Raw genomic sequence first — 23,193 nt, 5'->3', positions numbered from 1 at the left:
CATCTCAGATGACACCTGCTTCCGGAAGTCTTCCCCCGGCCCCATGAGATGCCTGTTCCTCAGGGCTGTCATTGGATGTATCCTACCAAATGTAATCATTTCTTATGTGCATTCCTGCAGTATCCAATATCCTCACTGGAATTCTGCTTCTACTGCTTCTGCTCTGGGCTGCTTCGATTCATCCTCTGCCCTGCCATCAGAATCCTCCCTCTGCAAGGCAGATCTGATCATGTGGTTCCTGCTGCCTTTCGGATCAAGTTTAATTCCTGAACTTGACTGTTAAGGCCCTCTGTGATCTCACTTATGCAACCTGCCCAGAGTCACCTCATGCTAAGACCTTCTAGGCTTTGGATACCCAATCGCTTTCATGTCCTCCGCCTTATCTATCTGCTTTGCATTTGCTGCTTCTTATGCCTTGACCCTTCCCTTGTACCCAACTCTTTACCTGTCTAATTCCTATGCACCCTTCAGGTGTCTATTGAATATCACTGTCTCCTGAAAGCCTTCTTTGAATACCTGTACTTGGTTATGCCCCTGTTTCCCAGTTCCTACCACCTATAGATTTAATTGATTGGTCAATTGGCCATTGTTTCCTCTAGAATGTGAACTGCAGAAGCATGCCTATTTTACTCCTGCCTGTGTTTTCTGGCATTATATAGAAAAATGATTAGTAAGTATTTGTAGGATCAAGAATGGGTGAATGCCTATTTCTTTTCTTACCACTAGAAGTGGAACTCCTGGTAAATTTACCTTAAAGTGTGTGGTGCATAGATGGTACTTATAAGGAGTTGAAAAAATGAAAGAATGATCTGCTCTTTTCAAGCTCATTTATTTTCTTATACTTAAAAAAAAGAGTACACTTTCCCATTTCTTCCACCATCTGCTAGCAGAAGAAGGCAGCAGGCCCAGATACTATAAGAAAATTGTCAGATGTGAAAGTTAAACTCCTGGTGCTGGACAATTCTCTTTTACCTGCTGGGGGTTGGTTTTCCCTCGAGCCCCCTCTGGGAGGCAGCATGCCTTGAATGCTGTCCTGCTCACTCCCTGTGTCCATTTTTCCTTGCCAGAGCCTTGCCACCCAGTGGCTCCGCTGCCCCCATGGATCCACTGAATCTGTCCTGGTACGATGACGACCTGGAGAGGCAGAACTGGAGCCGGCCCTTCAATGGGTCGGAAGGAAAGGCGGACAGGCCTCACTACAACTACTATGCCATGCTGCTCACCCTGCTCATCTTCATCATCGTCTTCGGGAACGTGCTGGTGTGCATGGCCGTGTCCCGTGAGAAGGCGCTGCAGACCACCACCAACTACCTGATCGTCAGCCTCGCGGTGGCCGACCTCCTGGTCGCCACGCTGGTCATGCCCTGGGTTGTCTACCTGGAGGTAGGTCTGGGTCCCAGCATTGCTCCAGCACCTGCTTCAAGCGAGCCCCTGGACTCCGCTCCCCATTGGTTTCGTCAACACGTTACCTCTTCCTCTACTCTGGGCTGTTTTTCTCTTTATGAAGTAGGTACATTGTCTCCTTAGTAATCACAATGAGCAGTTGTAGTGTGCTTACCAAGTCCTGGACCTCATCTTTATGCACATCATTTTCTTATGAAATTCTCACAGTTGCTCTCAGAGGCTGGCCTCACCACTTTGCAGATGATGAACAGATAATGATGATCAGGGAAGTTAGGTGATTTCTCCAGCATCACACAGCTGGTCTGTGTAAGCTAGAACTCTATCTGGCCCTAAAGTTGGTTCATTAGGCCATGTTGGAAATGCAAGTAACTGGTGAGGATCCTCAAGGAGGGAACATGTTGCTGCTTTCAGGCTTGAACCTTTCATCCCTCTTCCCCATGTCAGAAGTGGGGCTGCTGTTCTAAGCTCTCTGTATCCCCTCCCCTTTCTCATTTATTCTGGCACCCATGTCTAGGACCTCCAGGTAGAGGCTACTATGAACTGTTCTGCACCCACTTTCATCAAGAAGAAACATGTAGCCATGCATCGTGTCACCCAGGACAGAGCCCAGCTCTATGACTCGAAATGGGGCATAGGTGGCCCTCTGCTGTGGCCCACTATGCCAGGCATGTTGCAGATGCTAACCAGCAAATACTTGCTGCTACTGTCTCACTTTACAGAACAAAAAATGGAGGCTTTGAGAAGCTGTCTGTCTTCACCCAGGTCCTGCAGCAAAGGGAGTCAGGATCATCTCTCAGCAGGGTCTGAGGTCTGGGACCCCACGTCCTGCCTGGGGCTTCATCCTAGGAGATCTTGCTTGATTCCTAGGCTTGATCCATTCCTGTTTCCTTCCAAGGTGTGGTCCCAGACCTCAGGTCATCAGAAAGGAATGGTGGGGAAAATGGGAGAACCAACCTCTGTTTCCTTATCTAGAAGATGGGGATGGTAATGGTACTACTTGTGGGATTGTTTGTGAATCAAATGAGCCTCTATTTACAAAGTACTTCTAGTGATACCTGGGTATGGGCTGCGTTGGCTTCCAGACTGTACTTTCCTCCCCAGACACACAGGTAGAAATAGGTCTGTACACAGGGTCCCTAGAATCTAAGTCCTTCAAGGAGATGTTTTAATCATAGTTGCTCACTCTTATTTTAGAGGTGAAGCTGAGTGTTTGAAGGGGCAGAAGGGAATTCTCACAGGGTTCTACCCAAACTCGTCCATAGCATCCCATCAAAGCAAGAACTGGCCAGCAACTCTGCCTAAAAGACATGGGCTCATATTTATTGTCCCTAGAAAATATACCAAGTTGAGTCTCACCCAACATCCTGTCAAGGTGTCCTCTTAACCACATACTTTACCTTCTCCAGGAGCCACTCTTCTTGCCCAGAATATTCCATCCTGTTCCATTTCCAGCAATGTTAAAAGTCAGAACCTGTCTGTCTCAGGACTATTCTGCTTAATATGTGGAAAGTGTGCTGGTTTTGGAGAGAAAGGACCAGCTTCAAACCTGACTTCACCCCTTTCTACCTGGGCAGCTGTGGGAGAAGTCCCTGAGACGTGGCAGCCAGGGGCCACTCCCATACATATACCTCCATTGAGGCCTCTCAACCCTTTAGGGTGAGGCTTACATTTTCTAGAAGAGAAGAGATTGAAAAGATGAGCAAAGATCTCAGAGTTATTTATTCAGTCAGTCAGTATTGGCTGAGAACTTTGTCCTACCCCCATCCTGGGACTGGGGTCTGAGGCATTGTCCTGCCATGAAAGAAGAGACTGAAGGCACCAGTACAGTGCAGTCCCCACAGAAAATGGGGGCACATGGGGGACACATGGCCCAGTCAGAGGTGTTGGCTTGCAGGAAGAAGGAATGCTTCGGGAAGAATTATCCAGGAGAGGGAGAGAGGCAGAGCCACACCGTTGGATGTTTTGAGAGAGGCAGTCACGGCTCTTGTCTTCAAGCTTTGAGATCTTTGTTCCACAAAAGTGAGCATGATGTGTCTGAAACAGTGCCTGACTCAGTGCTTAGTGTTATCGTAGCTAAAATGAGGATTTAGTGGAGTCAACTCAGAGTCCATCATTCACGTGGTGGCCTTCACATGACCCAGATATCAAGAGAGATGCCAAGAAGTGCAGAGGAAAGAGGCCTGGGAGCCACTAGAAAACTCAGGCCAGTCCTTCCTCTGCTGCTAAATCTCCAGGTGACATTGGCAAGTCTGTTTTCCTCTCTGACCCCAAATTTGTCCACCGTATCACTTGGATATGATAATCTCTCTCATCATGCATTTGGTCTACCAGGTGTTTCTGACATATGCTCTCCTCTTCTGACAAACTAGATGACCACTTCCAAGACATCTTAGGAGGGAGCGAGGGATGTGATGCACAGAGAACTTGCCTCACACTCCAGCCCTGCTCAGTGATAGCTTGTTGGATGAACGTGGCCATGCTCTGTGGCCTATCTGATCTTTGATTCTCTTTCTATAAGTGAGAATAAACAATCCCTTCTTGTAAGTTTTGAGAATAGTGAGATAAAGTGCAGTGCCCACAGTAGAAGTTCTATAACATGGCTGCTGATACTTTTTTCTTGGGTCTTTAAGTCACTGCTCCTAACTACTCTCCAGAGCAATTGCTTCCTGGGACATGGAAGAGCTCCCCTAAGGCAGGGACTGTTTGAATTGTTCACAACTGGGTCCAGGAGTCTAGGCTAGAGCCTGGCACACACTAAGTTGCCCAATAGTTTCATAGCAAAGAACAGCTGGGAGGAGGGAAGATGGGGAGACCTGGTTCCCTGGGGGCATGCAGGCAGCTCCCTGGTCCTAGTGTGTGTGTATGTGTGTGTTGGGGGGGCTTCCAGGCGGGATGATAGCCAGAGGAACTTGGGATTCTGCCTTGTGATACCTTGAAGGTAGACAGTGTTTATGCCAGGGAAGCCACCCCGAGTTGACATCTATCTATCGGGGGCCAGGAGAGGCCTTGGGATGGGGTCCTATGTGAGCCCTGAGAAGACTGTGCCACAGAAAGGTCTTCTGTCTTTTGGGGAACTCCTGTGAGTTGACAGCAGCTTCCTTGCTCATTGCTGAGCTTAAGTGCAGATGTTTGGTTTTGTGCATGAGTGCAGAAGAGAGGACAGGGGTGAGCGCGAGCAGGGTCACATCCGCCTGCTGCGATGCTGAGTGGGATTCTGTGGGTGCTGTCTGCTCCAGTTTTGGGAGGGGCTTTCTAGCTTCTCTCTCTCCTCTGGGTAGAAGCCAAAGGTCTCCTCAGGAATTGGGGCTACTCTAGACTCTCAGGGCTGTGAGGGCCAGCTTGCTACGTGAGTGTGCACGTTTGTGTTTGTGGACAGGAGACATGGGGGCGTGCAGATGTGCGAATGGAGTGTGTGCATGGTGCAGGGAGTCCTGCCAGCAGCTGGATCCCTCATTTCCCAATAGACCAAGGACAGGTCACTCCAGCAGCCCTTCCCAACCCATGCTGGTGCTCCTAAAGCTCCAGCCCAGAATTCCCTTCTTTCATTCTCTAAGTATATCAAGGAGTAGGCATTTCTCCCCTCTTTTATGGAGATTCGCCCTCTTCACCATTGCTCTTAGCAGACATTTTGGGCCCTGACCCTGTGTCACAGGCACCCGGCTAGGCATGCAGGGGCTTGCCTGGCTCACTCAGAACCCAGGCCAAAACAGGACTGGAAGCTGAGATACAGGTTGCAAGCAAGTCACTGTACTTTTCAGAGGATCACTTTTCTCATTGGTAAAATGGGTGTTCATAATCATTCCTGAGGTTTAATTTACAGAGTTATGACTGAGTGATTGAGGCCATTGAATAAAAGTTTAATGCTACTCACAGTTCTGCTAGGAATGAGGGACACAGAAGACCATGCCAGGCCTCCAGAGAGACCAACAGGCTTGGGTCAGGAGGCTGAGCAGGAGTGAGGGGAGGGCCCAGGTCACAGGCTTTATTGGGTTTTTATGGAGGATGCAAGGCAGGATGGAGTAAGCAGTTAAGAATTGAATACTACCAGCAGCTTTGGGCTGTGGAGTAGCTCCTAGTTACCTTGCATCTGCCCTGGGATGATTTAAAACAGGAAAATATTGACTTGCTGTGTGACAGCGTAAAGGGAGTGGTTGGCTGATATTTGAGGAAGTATGTTCCCAAGTAAGTTGGTCACTATGTTTAGGAATTAACTAGCGTGGGGAGTGGCACTCTCTCCCTGGGTCTGTAAAGCCCCCAAATAGCAGGACATCAGGAACACAGAACACAAGAAAGTATAGTTAATATAGTTGTCCCTATAGTGAATGGACGCCAAAGAGACGAATACAGACTCCAAGAAAACTCATGGTGACCACACAAATGTTTTACAAATTAAGGCCCTCAGTGTAAGTGAGCTGCCTTTCTTCTAGCACAGTTCTTGGCACAAAGTGGATTTGAGTACTGGGGAGAATAGGCCAGGGGTACAGGCCCCAAGGCCCTGAGGATGCTACTTCCCATTGCTACCCCCTACTCCCCAGATCCCAGCTGGAGACCCACAAACCTCCCACAACTATCCTCTGAACTCATGGCCTGTCCTGCTCCAGGATGATCAAGTCACAAGACCTAAGCTAATCTACCCACTCTTCCTGTCCACCCATTATGTTTCTTTGTCCCCAGGTGGTGGGCGAGTGGAAATTCAGCAGGATTCACTGTGACATCTTTGTCACTCTGGATGTCATGATGTGCACAGCAAGCATCCTGAACCTGTGTGCCATCAGCATCGACAGGTGAGCCCAGCCAGGATGGGAGAGGCGACTCTGCCATTCACCTTCCTGAGTGCTCCACCTCTCCTCGGGCTCAGGCTCTGTCTGTGATGCTACCTGGCTGGCTGTGTGCATGTGAGTCCATGTGTTTGTGTGTGCAGGTATGCATGCATACACATCTGTGCATGTATGTGTGGCTAGGCTAGTACAGATTCCCCCAAGAGAAGCCATCTGTGGACAGTGAGGTCACCAAGAATACCAGACAGTGACTGGTTTAAAAGTAAGCTGATTCCCACTGAAGCCCCAGTTCTATCACTTCCTACTTATGTGACCTTGGGCAGGTTATAGACGCTCTTGGAACTTCTGGTTTCTCCTAGACCCTGGTGATAATGACACCTGCCCCCTGAAGCTACAATGTTTGGTTTTTCACTTTATTCCAGCACAGGTGTTGTGGTTTAGGGGGCTGTGCTCACTTACAAGTTCGAGCTGTGAACTTGGAACCTTTCGCTAATTTGCAGTTATGTGTCACACTCATGCCCAGAAGCTCTGTCCCTACTCCCCTCACAGGATTCTAAAAGGATGAAATAAGTTAATGAATGAGAAATACTAGGTAGAGGAATGTGCAGGAGGATTATAAATAGTGCCATTGCTATTATTTCCTGCTAAATGGGGCCTAAACTTGCCTCATCAACAAATGCTTCCACTTCTCTGGGCCCAGCTCAGGTGCAGTGAGTGTAGTTTCAAATGTGCAATGACCCAGGCCATGGCCCCTCAAAAAGCCTCAAATCCAGGTGGGGCCATTAGAGCAATGGCCGTAACCCAGGAGTACATAGTAACTGGCTTCTCATGAAGTACTTGATTGGGTGTTGCCAGCTCTTCTCACTGAGTGTGGACACAGAAAGGAAGGTTGAGTGAGAGTATCAGGAAGGCTTCATGGAGTTAGTCAACTGTCCAGCCCCAGGAATCAGTGGGTTCTGCAGAATGAGGGGTCCCTTGGCCTGCATCTCAGACTCAGCCCCCACCCTGCCCTTGCAGATACACAGCTGTGGCCATGCCTATGCTGTACAACACACGCTACAGCTCCAAACGCCGAGTGACTGTCATGATTGCCATTGTCTGGGTCCTGTCCTTCACCATCTCCTGCCCGCTGCTCTTTGGACTCAACAACACAGGTGAGTCTTGCTTTGTCTGCCTGTGACTCTACTCTGGACCCCTGCTCCTGTGCAGGACCCTGAGGGGGTTGAATCCCTGGCACAGATAAGGGTGGAGGGCCAATGGAAGCCCATTTGCCACTGGGGACAGAGGCCAGGCTGGATCTCCTAGGCCCAGCCAATCTCAGAGTTGCTGCAGGCTAAGCTAGAGAAGGAAACAATGGCCTGAGGTACACAGAGTTGGAGGAGGAGTTGGGGAAACGGTTCAGGAGGATGTCTGGCCATCTTCAACTTTGTTTATTAAATTGAAGCAGGTCAGCCTCACGGACTTCACGTGAATGTGTGAGTGTGCACGCTCATGCACAGGGCAGGAGGCTACTTGGCCTCCATCCACTCCTGACAGTGGTAGTTTTACAATTAGGCTGCAGCCTCGTGGATCAGCTGAGACTGAGCTAGGCCTGAGCCACTTGGAGTAAGTAAGAAAGAAACAGGAGGTGAGCCAAGCTTGAGCCCCTTCCTGTGGGAGGCAGAGTCAGGAGCATCTAGACAGAAGCAGCATAGAGTACCTGCCAGTATGGAGCTGTTTCTTGTCTGGGAGCCATGCAAGTGCCCCTATGGAGACCACAGCAAGACAGGCCACAGTGAAGCCTGAAAATGTGTGGTCTGACATCTAAGTGTCACAGGAATTCCAAGGCATGGCAACAGGGCTAAGTGTGCTTGTATTAATTTGGGATGGTCTTGAGGTAGAGGACGGACATCTGGTAGACCTGGTAGCAAGCAAGGCCTTGCTACCTTTTCACATGAAACTCACTGGAACACAAGTAAGTTCAGCAGACAGGAGCACATGATCTTGTTCCTAAAGTTAGAAAGTGTCAGACCTCCCCCCACTGTACAGGAAAGGTTATAATAATGGTTTACTCTTTTGAAAATAATTTTCATGTGTCATTTCTTCTAAATATCTTGGCTTTACTCGTGTACTCAGAGATGACAAGACTAAAAATCAAGTGGCAGTAAATGATAATAAGAAAACTTGGAAGCATGCAATCCCAGCTTAGTTCTTTGCTCCCAGTTGTGGTTTTATTTCTGATTTATACTGCACGTTTATTTACATCTAGCATTCCTAGGCAACCTTAAACATTCAGTAATATTCTCAGTAAGAATGCTCCCCATTCCCGGGAGGAGAGATCTGGGCCCTGGTGGTGCTGTGGCTCCGTGGGCCCGCTGACACCCTGCCCCTGCCCCCGGGCTCTCCTCCAGACCAGAACGAGTGCATCATCGCCAACCCCGCCTTCGTGGTCTACTCCTCCATCGTCTCCTTCTACGTGCCCTTCATCGTCACCCTGCTGGTCTACATCAAGATCTACATCGTCCTCCGCAAGCGCCGCAAGCGGGTCAACACCAAGCGCAGCAGCCGAGCTTTCAGGGCCAACCTGAAGGCCCCACTCAAGGTCCAGAGACCCCTCCTCCCCTCAAAGTGTCCCTTTAACTCCTACCAAGGGGCCTTGTCCCACACTTACGTGGGAACCTGGGATACCACAGCAAGGTTGAGGTCCAGGCTGAAGGAGCTCCCGGGGCTGGGCCGGGGCACAGACCTCAGTGAAGCAACTTGAATGTCCAGGAGTGGGAGGTGGAGGCCGTGGTGGGCACCAGCAGGAGCACTGTGCTTGGAGAGCTTTGTGAATGAGCTCGGCAGATCTTGCTTGCTACCTTCCTGGCTCCTCCCTCCCTCTGCTTAACTTCTCCTTTCCTCCCCTGGCCTCCGTCTTTCTTTCCTTCCCTCTGTCTTCTCCATCCTACTTTCTTTACCTGTCCTCCCTCTGCGCACACCTCCTGCTTTCTCTACCTCTCTCTGCGCTCCTGTCTCGTCTCCCCACTCTGTCTTGTGAATTCTCCCCTCCACTCAGCCTTCCGAGGAAGACAGTGTGGGGGCCTGGAAAGAACGGGAGCTTTGGGGTTAGACATACCATGTTCAAATCCAGGTGCCACCACATGGTGCTGAGTGATCTTGGGCAAGTTGCTTAACTTCTGGGAGCCTCGGTTTCCTCTTCTGTTAACTAGAAATCAGTGTGGACTTCACAGAGTGGTCTTGAAGATTTGATGTGAGAAGGGATGTGTGTGCTTTGCATGGTGCCAGACCCCAAGTAGGAGTTCCACAAAAATCAGGATCCTCTTGTCCCCCTTCCTGCTCACTTCTTCTCATCGCAGTACTGATAGTTGCCCTTGCCCCAGCAGTCCCCTGCTCTCTGGGCTACTATTCCAAGTCTGAGTTCTGCAAGGACTGCCCTGCCTTGAGTTTCCATCCCCTCGCCACCCTGCCCCCTCACCATCTTGTATGACCCATGTGCTGGCTCCCTTCACAGGGCAACTGTACTCACCCTGAGGACATGAAACTCTGCACGGTTATCATGAAGTCTAATGGGAGTTTCCCAGTGAACAGGCGGAGAATGGTAAGTGTTCAGGTCAAGGACCAGAGCCATGTCTTCCTGCCCATTGGCTGTGATTCTGAGACCTCGCCTGCTGGTCACAGGGAGAAGTATGTCCCAGCATGCCCTATTCTGCTCAGCTGTGGGCAGACTCACCATGCACCCTTCCAAGCAGGTGTGGAGCAAGGCACCTCAATTCTGCAAGGCACAGATATATAGAAAATTGTTGGGAGAAGGGACTTGGCCATTACAACATGTTAAAAGTGGTGATAATGTTTCTTGCCATTTCTTAAATACTTACCATATTCCTAGTATCTCATCAAATCCTCACCACGACCCTGGGAGGTAAGTCTTATTGATCTTATTGATCTAGAGTTCACAGAAGAGGAAACAGAGGCTCAGAGAGTTTAAGTAACTCACCCACGCCTAAATAGTTAGTGACAGAGTGTGTATTTGAACCTGTGTGACTTCTAAATCCATGCCTGTATTCTTTCCACCAGCATATGCTGCTGCTACAGACAGGCTTGTTCTGGGGTTGGATCTGGGGAGGCTGAAGCAGCGTTGCCCTGGGGTTGGTGAAATGCATCCTGGGAAATGAAATCTGGGAAGTAGAGCCCAGAGATGCAGAACCACAGCAGACCCAGGTTCTGCCCAGAGGGAGTAGCACCAGGGCCCAAGCTGCAGGTGTTTCATTCTGCAGGTGGGCAGAGAACCCACAGAGGGCCACACATCAAGTCCAGGTCAGATGTCCTTGGGAAGCAGAGTCCCCAGCATTCATCTGCACTATAAGAGACTTTAATGAGGCAGGTGCCAAAACCAGAACTCAGGATGCGGGTCAAAGCAGCGGCCTAGTTATAGCAGCTGGACATGTAGCCAAGCTACATTTCAGAAGCTAGAGATGAGATCTCCAAGGCCTCAGACAGGAGAGTCTAAGGAAGAACTGGAAGGCCATGAGCGGATCCATGCCAGGCCTTCCAGGTCAGCCTGGCAGGGAGGATATGGGCCCACAGGGGTCAGCCCTTAAGTTCCTGAATTAGTCTAGTCTTCTCACATGTGTGTGCTGGTATAAGTGCCCTTGAGACAGGAGCACTGGGCCAGTGTTTCAGTCTGACGGGAAGAACGGGTGGGTGCCCTCTAAGCAGTTAGCACCTGAGTTCTTGGAGACAGGGCTGAACATCATTCAGGGATTATTCCTAGCAGTCTGCATGGCACCTGGCACCTAGCTGGCACTCAGCAGGTGTTGCTTGGGTAAGAAAAGAGGAGTACCTGGGTACTAAACCCCCAGAGTGGTGGTGGTATTGAGGTACATAGGGACTATGCTGGGAGGGGTCAGGATGGCCCTGCAAGCAGAGAGTGCTGTGGTCCTGAGTTCCCTACCTAGACAATCCCTGCCTCCCAGTGATCATCCTCCTTGCCTTTCTGGCAGGGTGACCCTGGTGTCCACAGGACTCTTCAGAGGGGGAAAAGAGACTGGTGGGGCAGGTGGTCCAGGGGAGATGGGGTGCCCAGTGCCCAAGAACCCGCCTGGCTTCACCCAGAGCTCTCTGCCTCTGGTGCAGGAGGCTGCCCGGCGAGCCCAGGAGCTGGAGATGGAGATGCTGTCCAGCACCAGCCCCCCAGAGAGGACCCGGTACAGCCCCATCCCGCCCAGCCACCACCAGCTGACTCTCCCCGACCCATCCCATCACGGCCTCCATAGCAATCCTGACAGCCCCGCCAAACCAGAGAAGAATGGGCATGCCAAAGACCACCCCAAGATTGCCAAGATCTTTGAGATACAGTCCATGCCCAATGGCAAAACCCGGACCTCGCTCAAGACCATGAGCCGTAGGAAGCTCTCCCAGCAGAAGGAGAAGAAAGCCACGCAGATGCTCGCCATTGTTCTCGGTGAGTGGTCTTTTGCTCCAGCTCTGACTGGGGAAAGCACCCATTGCTGCAGGTCCTTGACCTTGCCATGCCCTTCCTAACCATGGCTGGAGGGTCATGGGTTGGGACTTTTTGAGAAACAGGCCATACTCATTAACTTACAGACAGCTAAGGTAGATTCTCTAGCTCTGCTCCTTTTGTAGATGGGCAGACTGAGGCTTAGCATGGTTACAGAACTTGACCAAGGAAGATCCAGGGTTTGAACTCATGCAGTCTGACTCCAGAGTCTATGAACTCCAACAGCCAACCACAGTGCTCTAGAACCTCAAGTCTCTACAGGCCTTTTTCTTTCTGGTCTCCCATAAAGTAGAGAGATTACCTCTCAGGGCTGTTGTGGTCAGAAGGCAGAGGGATGGTGAAAGCATTTTATAAGCTGCAAAGCAGTATACTTACACATGCAAGCATTATTACTATGTTTTTGTTATTATTGCTATTATTAAGGAATCGGGAAATTTACATTTGTGTTCAACCAAGACCCCGTGGGACCAGAGCTGTGAAAAGATAAAAGAGGACTTTAAGGGAGTGGCCCTGTCCACTACACAAAACTTTTAAATAAAGTTTTCCTAGAAAACCATATAATAAAAGCCAGACTGCGAGGGGTAGTTGGGGAAAGAAGGAACGGATATGACCCTGCCACCTATGTAGCACCTGAAAGGTGTTGGGCACCTTTGATAGCCCAACAATCCTGGGATGCGAGTGGACAGGACCTACTATCCTCCTTTTATGAATGGGAACTTGTGATGCCAGCCCATGATCCCATGGCTGGAACAAGGCAGGGTGGAGTTGGACCTGGGCCCCCTGTTGCAGTCCAAGGACTATGCTTTGGGGCCCTGCTCTTCCTAGATACCCGTTGTCCCACTGGAGCAGGTGGTGCTGGAGAGAGCATCCGTGTCAGACAGCAGAGCAGGCAGGAGGTCACCTGGAGACACGGTCTTCAGGCGGGACCAGCAAGGATGTGTCCCCAAGGGTGGGGAGTGGGGGAGGGCTAGGGCAAGAGCCTGGTCACATGGGAGCCTAAAGAGACTGGAATTCAGACCTTAGTGGTAACACTCAGCAGTAGAGTGGCCTTGGGTACACCTCAGAGCCCGCACAGCCTCAGTTTCCTGTCAACCTCCTGGTAATGCCATGAGAACAAGCAAGACAGGCATTTAAAATTCCCTTTTCCCAAACCGTGTGTCCCACATTGCCTTGAACATATTTCCGCCACCACCAGCCTGGGGGAGACGTTGTTCTCAAAGGCCACTGGGAAGCCGAGTAGGTGTCTCCATTGCCACTGCTGAATTGGGTCAGGAAGCCGCCATTTCAGACTCGTTCACAGGCCGCTTACCCTTCCCTGGGAGATGGGTACTGTCACATCCTTTTGGCAGATGAGGGCAATGAGGCTGAGGTGAGTGAAGGGAACTTTCCCTGAAGACAAGTGTCAGGCAGGTGTAAATCCATGACCAGGGCTCCTCATGCAGTGCTCCTGGAGCTGCAGGCCGCAGCCTTGGTGGCCCCTGCTGCAGAGCGGGGTGCACCGCCGGCTGCTGCCTGACCCCGCGCTCTCCCCAGGCGTGTTCATCATCTGCTGGCTGCCCTTCTTCATCACACACATCCTGAACATACACTGTGACTGCAACATCCCGCCCGTCCTGTACAGCGCCTTCACGTGGCTGGGCTACGTCAACAGCGCCGTGAACCCCATCATCTACACCACCTTCAACATCGAGTTCCGCAAGGCCTTCATGAAGATCCTACACTGCTGACTCTGCCTCCTGCCTGCACAGCAGCCTGCTTCCTGCCCCCACCCAGGCTGGCCGGGCCTCCTCCCTGTGAGCCGTGGGCAGAAAGGCCCGGTGGACTGGGCCTCTCTTCACTGGGCAGGCCCTGCTGTGTTAGCTTGGCTCCACGACCCCCCTCTGCCCACGCGCCCTCACTGGGCCAGGGGAGGGCAAGGGAGCCGGGCATGGTATCAGCCCTGGGGCTTGACCCACACACAGCTCAGGGGCAGCTCACAGAGGCCCTGCCCACCTCTAGGTCCCTCTCCTTGGCACCAAAGATACAGCCACCTTCCTTGACCTTTTCTCTGGGGCACCGGGATCTCTGGGGTTAGTGGGGCCAAAGTCAAGGCTGAGAGACTGAGCGCACCCTGATTGTGGGGGCTTGACCTAGTTGTCACCGGCCTGTGCTAGGACAGGCAGTAGGAAGGAGTAACAGTTCATACTCCACAAGGGGAAAGCAAAGGTTCTTCGGAAGACCCAGGTGGCTTCAGACCTGGGAGATGTGTAAATACCAGATGGAACAACAGACCCCAAGAAGCCCAAGACAAAACTCTTAGCTCCCTCCCAGCCCCTGATGTGAGCCTCCACTTCCCACAGCGGTGGGCCTGAAGCGCCCTCCAGTTACAGCTCTCCAGGAGCTTTCCACAGCCTCCGGGGGAGGAGCTCTAATCTCTCAGGGCCCTGAGAGGGCCTGTGGGGACAGAAACATCCACCCCAGCCCCCTCTGCCACCTCCTGACAGCCCTCAGACGTATACTTCCCATAGCAAATGCTGGCCAGCCTGGGGAGTTAGGACTTGGACACATGTCTGGGCCCGAGTTTGGGGTCATCTGAGTTTCTCTGAGTGGCTCCCTCCTGCCTTGCTCTGACACAAAGCCTCTTCCCTGTTCTACTCCTTCTGGCCTCTTCTCTCCTTTTCCCTTCCAGTGCCTCTGCCTTAGAGGAGCCTATGGCTAAGAGGCTGCTGAATACCATTTGACCTGGCCTGGCCCTGGCCTGAGGGAGGAGGAGAGCTGCAGCTTGTGGGGAGCCCCTGGGTCCCAGACTCTGTAACATCACTATACATGTACCAAACTAATAAAACTTTGACAAGAGTCACTTTCAGGGGCCCATGGGTGGCCCCGGGGCAGCACCAACACCATCTTTAGGATTCAGGCGTAACCCAAATCCTTGTGTCTGGTAGGGTCCTCCCAGAGGAAAGCCAGGTGTCCCCACTTCTCCAGATCCTGGTGTCTCTAAAGGGCCAAGCCTTTGCTCTGCTCACCCCCTAGGTAGGGCAGAGAAGGCTCCATGTAAAAGGTGACCTTCAAAATATGGCTTTGCTGTGTCTCTGTCCCTTGTCCTGTCTGGCTCACATCAGGCTCTCCGTCTATGGAGCCGGTTACAGAAGACAGGTGAGGCTGACAGTGCGGTGGCCTGGACAGCCCTCCCTGCCCGTGGCTTCTGGGCTGGCTCTCAGCTCTGTACCTTCTGGGGCTACAACTTGGCACTGCCCTGACAGTAGGGATTTGGCTCTTTAGAAGTGAAATATAAATCAACCCAGTGAAAGAGAAATGTTCCTACCACCTTGAGAATAACAGCCATGATGACAAACAAGGTGGCGGCACCCACGGGCTCAGGCTCTGGGGAGCTGTCAGGGCATAATTTGCATGCTAAATACAATATTTTTAGCACCAAAGTTTGGAGCACTTAACTTGCCCTGAACACTTAATTATGGACTTTGATCTTCTCCCTGAACCCGAATGTAGCACTAAACCTTGGGAGAGGCTTCCCTCCCCTGGAGCACCCTCATTCCAGAAGGTGGGCAAACAGGCCCCTGGTGTAGCTCAGATTGGCCAATAACCTCATGATGCCTCCTGGGGACCCCCCAGGGGGTCTAGAACCCTTCGGAACCTCTCAGCTGTCGATGCCCACCCCATTGCCAGCCAACACACACACGGGGCACACACACGCATGCACCCCATGTTCTCTGTCTACGGATGATCTTGACCTGGATAGGAGCTTAAAAGTTTGTCTCATCATTATCAGTCTTATGAGGGCATTCAAGTTTCTTTGCTAAGAGAATTGGAAGAGATGACAAAGGGAAGCAGAGAGACAGAGAGAGGGGAAGGAAGGACTGAGAGAGGGAGGGGAAGGAGCCCCAGAGCAATCTGAGGAGAGCCCTGTCAGAGAGAAGAGGGGAAGAGGGCAGGGCAGGGGCGGGAGGCGGGGCAGGAGAAAGTTGCCCACAGTTGTCACGAGGCTTCAAGTCTTTCATCCAGACAGCAGATTGACAGCTAGAGTGGGCAGGGGGAGGGCTGGGCTCCACCCTTTCCCCCCTCAGCACTCCAGGGGCAAGGGAATGGGTGGAATGGGATCTGGGAACACCAAGAGTGGAAAGGGGTGGTCCAAAGTCTGACTTTCTCCAAAGAGACCCTGACCCTGACCCTGGCCCCTTTCTCAATGAGGTTGGTGGAGTGGGGTGGGAAGGAAGCCCTCCAAAGTTTCCCTCCTCACTGCCTTTCGCTGTGCTTCTGTGTCTCTGTGGAATGCCTCTTAATCCAAGGAGTGTTCACTTGCCTTGACAGCAAGCAGAGTCTGCAGCACCCACCATTCCCTAGGGCACAGCAAAGGTCACCACCAAAGGGCCAGACCCAGCTGGGTACTTTGTTTCCTGAATGGGAAACACAGTTACAGAGGATCCAGCTATGACTGCCAGTCTTCAGGCTTCAGTTCCTTATTCTTCCCCAGGTGGGTTTGGAGGAGTGCTAGGTGGCCAGTTGCTAGGGAGAGGTCCAGGGAACTCAGAAAGCGAGTGGTCTAGCACCTGAGAAATTGCATCATTTTATCCATCCACCCACTCACTGTTGCCTTAATGAGCATTTAATGAATAATTATTGTGCTCCGGGTCCTTGGCAAGTCACTGGGAATAGAACAAAGAAGAAGGTGGTCTGTCTTTAGGGGTTCACAGTCTGATGGGACAGGCATTAACCCAGTACTCACGCTATCACGTGAACACTCCACTGCCCCTGTGGCTGAGCTCAGACAAGGTGTGGAGACCACTACCAGGACCTTGGGAAGGACAGCACAGCATAGGTGTGGGCTGCACAGCTCCAGGACACCATTTTTCTAGATGGGATGTGATGCAGCAGCCCCAGAGCATCTTGGTCTTGATCAAGCATGTGGGGAATTGGCAAAGCCAAGGAGACTGGATGCAGGAAGAATTTCTTGGGTGACTGGTGCAAGGGGACCCCTGGAAGAAGCAACCGCAGCTCTTGCTTCCCAGGTGGTCTAGGACAGAAGCAGCCAGGTTCTTAAACTAGGGGCATTGAGGACTGGCCTGCCTAGGGGGCATTCCCAGTGTCACTACCTGTCTGGCATCCTTTCCTAAACTATCCCTGTTCCCAAAGACTACATGACTTCCATTACCTGTTGCTGCTCAGCCTTCCCTCTGCCCACTGGCTCACCATGCTCCTGGGTTCCAGGACACAGCCTGTGTCTATAAGTTAAGTTCCTGCCTGTGCAGGAACTGCTGTGGGCTTTTCCCTCCCTGATCTCCTGCTCCCTTCTGCCCATGCTCTCCATTCACAGAAGAGTCTTTCATACCAGGAGGCTGGTTTGCCCAGGTGGCAGGGCTGGCCTTGACACCCAGATCTCCTGAATCCCCCTACATCGTCCATTTTCCTCCAGCTTCCTGCCCATCCCTGAATGCAGTTGGAAGAGTTTTGGATGACCAGAAGATTTTTTGAGAAGCATAGAGAAAAACTGGGACCTGAGATTTAGGGTAATGCCCTAGGGGTCCATGCAAATAGCAGTTGGCTGCCTCAGCATGCAAGTGAGGACAGAGCTGGGGGCATAGTTTTTAGCAGCAAGAGGGTTAGAGTCTGGGCATCTATGTTCCTGAGGGTCCTCTCCTGCCAACCACATACCCAGCTTTACACTCAGGTTCTGGGGGTGAAGCAGGAAGCTGGTGAGGGGAGAACAGAGTCTCTTTGGAGCAGAGAGATCCACCCTGGCTCTGTGGGATGAAGGAAGAAGAGGGAAGATGGTAGCTGATAAGAATAGCTTCCATTCCCTCTCCCATCCCAGTTCTTCCCAGGGTTCCCCAGAAGAGGGAGCAAGGCAAGAGCCACTGCGCAGAACTTTGGCCCATCTAGAGAGAACATTCACTCCCAGTTGAATCCACAGGCAGCCCCAAGATCGTGAAAATGCCTCATGACCACTGCATTGGTTTGGAGCTTTCTCCCTTATGCACACACTTGGCTTCTTTCCTGAGACATTGTGCTGTGTTGAGGCCAGAGAGCGAGAGCCAGCCTCTGCAGAATCTGGGGCAGTGGGAGTCAGATGCTGAAGGTGAAGTGGAGGGTGACAGGTGAGGGAAGAGGTGGTACCATTCTGGGGATGGAAGGGGCTGGGCATAATGCAATGGACCGTGGGGAAAGAAAACCAGGACATTCATTTCTTCTGGATTTTCCTGACCAGGTCCACATCCAAACATTCTATCCTATGGCCCCAGGAGTGCACAGGGTTGCAGGAAGAGACATTTGGAAGTCAGGGTCTGAACTGCATCCAGGGCAGGAGAAAGGACAAGGTGCACAAGAGAAGAAGAAAATTGCCCTGGGGGAGACAAGTTCCATCATCTGGTATCCCCCAGGAGCAGGTGCTGCTCTGGGGTCTAGAGCCAGAAAAGCAGACAGCAAGACCTGACCCCAAGTACTTTTTCCTACCAAACCTCAGGTTCCACCCACCTTCTTTCCCTCCTTCTCACTGTCGTCCTGAAGTTGCTGCATTCAGCTCCCTGTCCCATTTTGTGTGCATACAGAGCTCTTTACCCATAGGAAGGCAGAGTAGGGTCCAACGAAGCAGTTCATCCCTGTTGTCCTACCTTCTCCTGGTGGATGCAAATGTGCACCTTTGCTTTGCTCACACTGAACCCCCATTGAGTGTTTGGGGCTCCCAGTAATGCAATCTGTGTATCACCCTCACCACAGGATTTCTGCAGTAGGCTTGTCCTTACCCTGTAACTGATATGATACTATTTTAGGTATGTCCTCGGGTCACAACCTACTCCAAGGCACCAAAGGAGAGGTCTCCCCTGCCTTCCCAGATACATTGGCAAAGGAAACTAGGTGGCTGCTCCCAGAGCATCCTCCTTCAAAACTTCCCCAAAGCTGGATGGTTCTGTGCCCTATTCCAAGAGAAATATTCCTCTGATTTTGCAGAAACTGCAGGAAAATAAGTGTTGGGAGCTTAATAACTGCCTTGCCCTTTGACCAGCCTGGTATCAAATTTAACTTACAACAACCCAGGGAGCTAAGCATCATCACTGTTAGATGATGTGACCAAGGCTAAGGAAGTTTCGGCAACCTGAGGTCATGTGACTAGTGTATGATTCAGCCAGGATTTGCACCCAGGTCTGCCTGCCTGGGCCCACTGAGCCCAGCCTTCCACAGCTTCCCTCCTCTGCCTCAGGCCAGCCTTGCCCCTACTCTCCATACCTTTCATTAGATTGCAGCAAAGCCTCTGCTGCATATAATCTGATTCAGCAAGCACAGGTGGAACACAAAGAGAGGTCAGGACAGGATGCAGAAGCCAGTAGAACACAGTGGCATGGCATTTGGCACTGAGCAAGGAAAGTCAACCAGAGAGCAGCCCTCAGCACTGCACTCAGAGGGTGTTGGTACACTACCCTTGAAGAACGTGGCTATCTCCCACTGGGCAAGCAGAGATGGTTTCATGGACGGGGACAGGAAATTTGCATCTTGAGGGCTAAGATCCCAGCAGGCACTGGCGGGAGAAGGGAACCCAGAGCATTAGCGTGAGGGACCAGGGACTGGTGAGCACAGTGGCAGGACAAGCCATAGGAGCAGAGGAATATGGGTCTCAGAAGGGCTGGGGCTCTGACTGAGGCTCTGACTGAAGGACCCCAACACGTTGGAGAGGTGTGTTCCACAGGGGTGGACAGAGAAGGAATGCTCCTGAACAGAAATGACCAGAGCTGCCATCCCCTGCCCTGCTGGCTGCCCTCCTCCCTGCCACAGTGTGAAGACCCGCTTCCTCCCTCTTCATCCTCTCCCCTCCTCATTCCCCAGCTGGAGCACTGGAGGGAACCATGGTCTCCCCAGTCTCTTCATTTGCTGAGTGCTTGTTGGGTGCATCCATAGACCTTTCCAGCACTCAGGAGTTTCCTACAAGCCTGCCCGCTCCTCAGGGAAACTCGGCTGCCCCTGTGGACTTCTCCCGGGAACTTACCTGGCTAAACTACCCTGTTCTTTCGGGTTTCCAGCCTCATAACTGGGAGGGTTCCACAAACAGATTTCTGCTCCCAGAGCAGAAGCAGCTACCCAGGGAGAATGACCTGGGCTATTTTCATGACTGGGGACAGGCAGGCTGGGTGATACCATTTCCCAGGCCCGGGGAGGTCCTTGGGAGGGCTGGATTGGTTCAAAAAGGGTTTTGAATGGGAAAGGAGAGGAATGTCAAGGAGGAAGGACAAGAGCAGAAAGATGGAAGAAAGACAGGGGGACTATGAGGTTGCAAATATGGAGACTGAAGCCCAGAAAGTCTAGGAAAAATCCCCAGGTAGGAAGGGGTGGAATCAAGACCCCAGCCCAGGTCTAGGTGGCTGGTTCTAAGTCCTCTGCCCATCTCCCGTGGCAGAACTCCACTTCCTCACCCCATACACAGCTGAAGGGACTTGGGAAGGCATGGTATATCCTGACTGCATCTTCTCTCTGCTTGGAGGGTGACAGAAGCTCCCCTCTGCCCCTCACACTGAGTCCAAGTGCCCGAGTCAGGATGGGCCTCAAGGTCTCCCCACTGAGGGCCTGCCCCCAGGACTCTCCTCGTAGGCCTGTCCTTCCCCACAAAGCGGCTGTGGGTTTTCCACATTCTCCAGCCTCTGGGCCTCTCTCCCAGCCTAGGCTTCACCCGTACTCTGCTCCATCCTTATCAACATTCACATCTCCCCCAAAGCCTTTTCTGATCAGCCCCACTCTGCTTGGAAGCTGACTTTAGGAGGGGAGAGGCAAGGGGAGGGCATGGACTGTGTTGCCCTCTCTGAACATGAGGCTACTTAAATTTATTGATATTAAATTTTTTTCTCAATCTCAGTAACCACATTTCAAGTGCTCAGCACCACATGTGGCTAATGGTGTCCTATTGAGCAGTGCAGATATGGAAGTGTTCCTTCCTCCCACACTGTGCTGTTGGACCGTGATGGTCCAGAATGACCCCTAGGTTCCAAGTTTGAATGACTTCAACTAGAATGGGGAATAAAGCAGGCTTGTGAAGGTGGAAGAAATGTTCAGTTTGGGACAGTCTGAGTTTAAGGATACAAGTGGAGATATCTAGTAAGAAATTAGGGGGCTCAATTTCTAGCGTCCCTCACCCCAAATTTTCCCAAACAGGGCTTGAAATATCACTAGAGACACTTCTCAGGAATGTCAAGGGTCTCACTAAAATCCAACTCTGAAATCCCTGGGAACCTCCAGAAGACTGTCGTGTTGAAGTGGCATGCTGCATGTCAGTGTCTTGTCTGGTGAAGGTGGCTTGGGAAAGGAGAAGAGGGTTGCTCACAGGCAGCAAAGGGGTCGCGTTGGCTGGGCTGACCCGAAACTATCATTGTTGTTGCCTCGAGGAGGAGGGGAATCGAGGAAGCAGGGGTCTGCAGACCTCAGTCTAGACTTGGGGTCTTCCAAGCTGCAATGATTCCCAAGCACAGTTATGTCCACGTGGCCATGGAACCCCACTGGTCTCTTCTCAAACTCTTTCCAATAGGATAAGCCAGGCACTATCCTTCCCTGTGGCCATTCCTACTGATGGAGCTGCGCCCAACTGGTATGAATATGGAGCCCTGACCCTCTCCTCTGGCTCTCATGGAATCCTGGACTTGAAGCTCTTTTAGACTTCAGGATGCAAGAGGATGCTAACAGCCTTGGGCACCTACGTCTCCCCTCCTCCTGCTCTGTTCTGGGAAGGATAGAACTCCCAGGAGCATTTTTAACTACTACTTTTGCTTAAGTCTAGGTCTTCAGGAGAACCAAGGAATTTCATGGGTGGCCAGCAGAAAGTGAGAGGAGGGGACAGTCTGCTGCATGGCCCATCTCCCCAGGCCTCAGGAGCCCCTACTTGGCTACCCAGGAGAAGAAAGACTGCCCAGCCCACAGGGCTGCTGGCCAGTTACTGCCTCTGTAGCTATGCTAGAGAAGGGCACAGAGAGAAACCACGGGATGCCCCCTGGTGGTGGTTCTCAGCCTTGGTTGTTCTTCAGAACCACCTGGGAATTGTTGAAGATGCTTACAGTAGGCTCCTACCCTGGAGATTGGTTAAATTGGCTGAGGGCGGGATCAGGTATTGGTATATTTTAAAAGTCCCTCACCTGCAGATTACCATGTAGGTCTGACTTACAGCCTCTGCTCAAGGACACAATCCTGCTTTATGCTGCCCTTTGGCTCAACAGATTGGACAGTCTAGAGACCACAGGAGAGAGGATGAATGCTGCTAGCACTGCTAAAATAGACTCATGCACTCAGTAGGGCTGTAGATGGGGCAACAGGTTTCCTCTGCCCCGCCCCTCTCAATCCATTCTAATACTAGGCTGCTGACAGGGATGCCCAGCCAAAAAGAGTGGCACACAGAGGTGGTCCTGACAACTGGCTCAGCAGTTAGAGCTGGCTGTAAGTGGGACAGAAGTATCCCTTCCTCTGGGAGTTGAAAAACACTCTCAGACTGGAAGGGGCTCCCTTCACTGTGCCGCGTGGAAAGGCAGAGAGCAGAAGTATAGGACTCATCCTGTCCTACTCCCTCCCACTGGCTGACTGCTCTCCTGGAAGTCCACTGGCCACTAAGCCAGGGCCCCCATCACACAAAATTAGTGTGAGAAGCTCTAACCTGCCCTAACTTTCCCCCAGCCAACAGACTAGGCCAGGACAACTGAGGGGTTAACAAGGCACAATCATGAGAGAGCTGGCTCTCAGAGTGGCTGCTAAGGAGGAAAGTCCCTGCCCCACCAACTCCACACCAAGCCCAGAAAACCCACCCCTCACCCTCACTCCCCCTCAGCTGCCCCTGCCTCCTCCCTCAACACGAACTCACACATGTATCTCACACACACACAAACACAGAGCGCACCAGACAAATCACACACAGAAATCCTCCAACTCTCCTCAGCTGCCCCACCTCCCTCCCATGTGAGCTCATACACATGTAATATACACACGGTACACACACACGTGCACGCGTGCACACACCCCCCTAGGCTAACACTGCTGGCCCTTATATATGCCCTGGTCCCACAGCACAATGCATCTCTAACAGGGAGACTCAAATTCACAGTTTTATTGTCTTCAGGATTTGAAACCTGGCCATGTAACTGAACACAAAGAAGGATGGGACCAGAGGCCAGGAAACTGGTGTCCCACATAGGACCACTCATCTGCAGCTGGGACACCTTCCTTAACCCCCAAGAGACTATGTAGGAGACAGGCATGGGGACCTGGGCCACCAGGAAGGTGTGGTCAGTGTGGGGACAGGGGACTGACCAAGGCCCTACATGGTTAGCAGGCATTTCCTTTGAACTCTGAGTCCCTGCTCCCTGAAGCAGGTGAGTCTGGCTGTCTTACCCCAGCCTGAGGTGGGGGACAAGGACACAAGGTGGGAGCTAGCAGGTACCACTCCCTTCACTCCTAGGCTCCCTTTATCTTCAGAGGGGTTTCCTAGGATGTAAGGGCCCCATGAACTCAGGGGGAGGCAGCAGGCATCTTGAGGCTGGAAACGGAGCTTACCTGGGG

At 51.9% G+C, this 23,193-nt stretch overlaps 1 protein-coding gene across 1 annotated transcript in view; it reads left to right on the top strand.

The window, feature by feature from the left end:
- The window catches only part of Drd2 (dopamine receptor D2), a 59,408-nt gene extending 45,999 nt beyond the window's left edge, over positions 1-13,409 (top strand). Inside the window, exons 2-8 of the mRNA XM_047518320.1 lie at positions 1,068-1,383; positions 6,079-6,188; positions 7,200-7,336; positions 8,573-8,763; positions 9,676-9,762; positions 11,298-11,625; positions 13,216-13,409. Of these exons, the coding sequence (XP_047374276.1) occupies positions 1,099-1,383; positions 6,079-6,188; positions 7,200-7,336; positions 8,573-8,763; positions 9,676-9,762; positions 11,298-11,625; positions 13,216-13,409 (1,332 nt within the window). The 5' untranslated portion in view covers positions 1,068-1,098. The remainder of the gene's footprint in view (positions 1-1,067; positions 1,384-6,078; positions 6,189-7,199; positions 7,337-8,572; positions 8,764-9,675; positions 9,763-11,297; positions 11,626-13,215) is intronic.
- Positions 13,410-23,193: the final 9,784 nt, after the last annotated feature.

Source organism: Sciurus carolinensis, chromosome 11 (genome assembly GCF_902686445.1).
Source record: "Sciurus carolinensis chromosome 11, mSciCar1.2, whole genome shotgun sequence".
Classification (NCBI taxonomy): Eukaryota; Metazoa; Chordata; class Mammalia; order Rodentia; family Sciuridae; genus Sciurus; species Sciurus carolinensis.
Note: the sequence above shows the minus strand (reverse complement) of the source record. Positions and strands in the feature narration are given on the sequence as shown.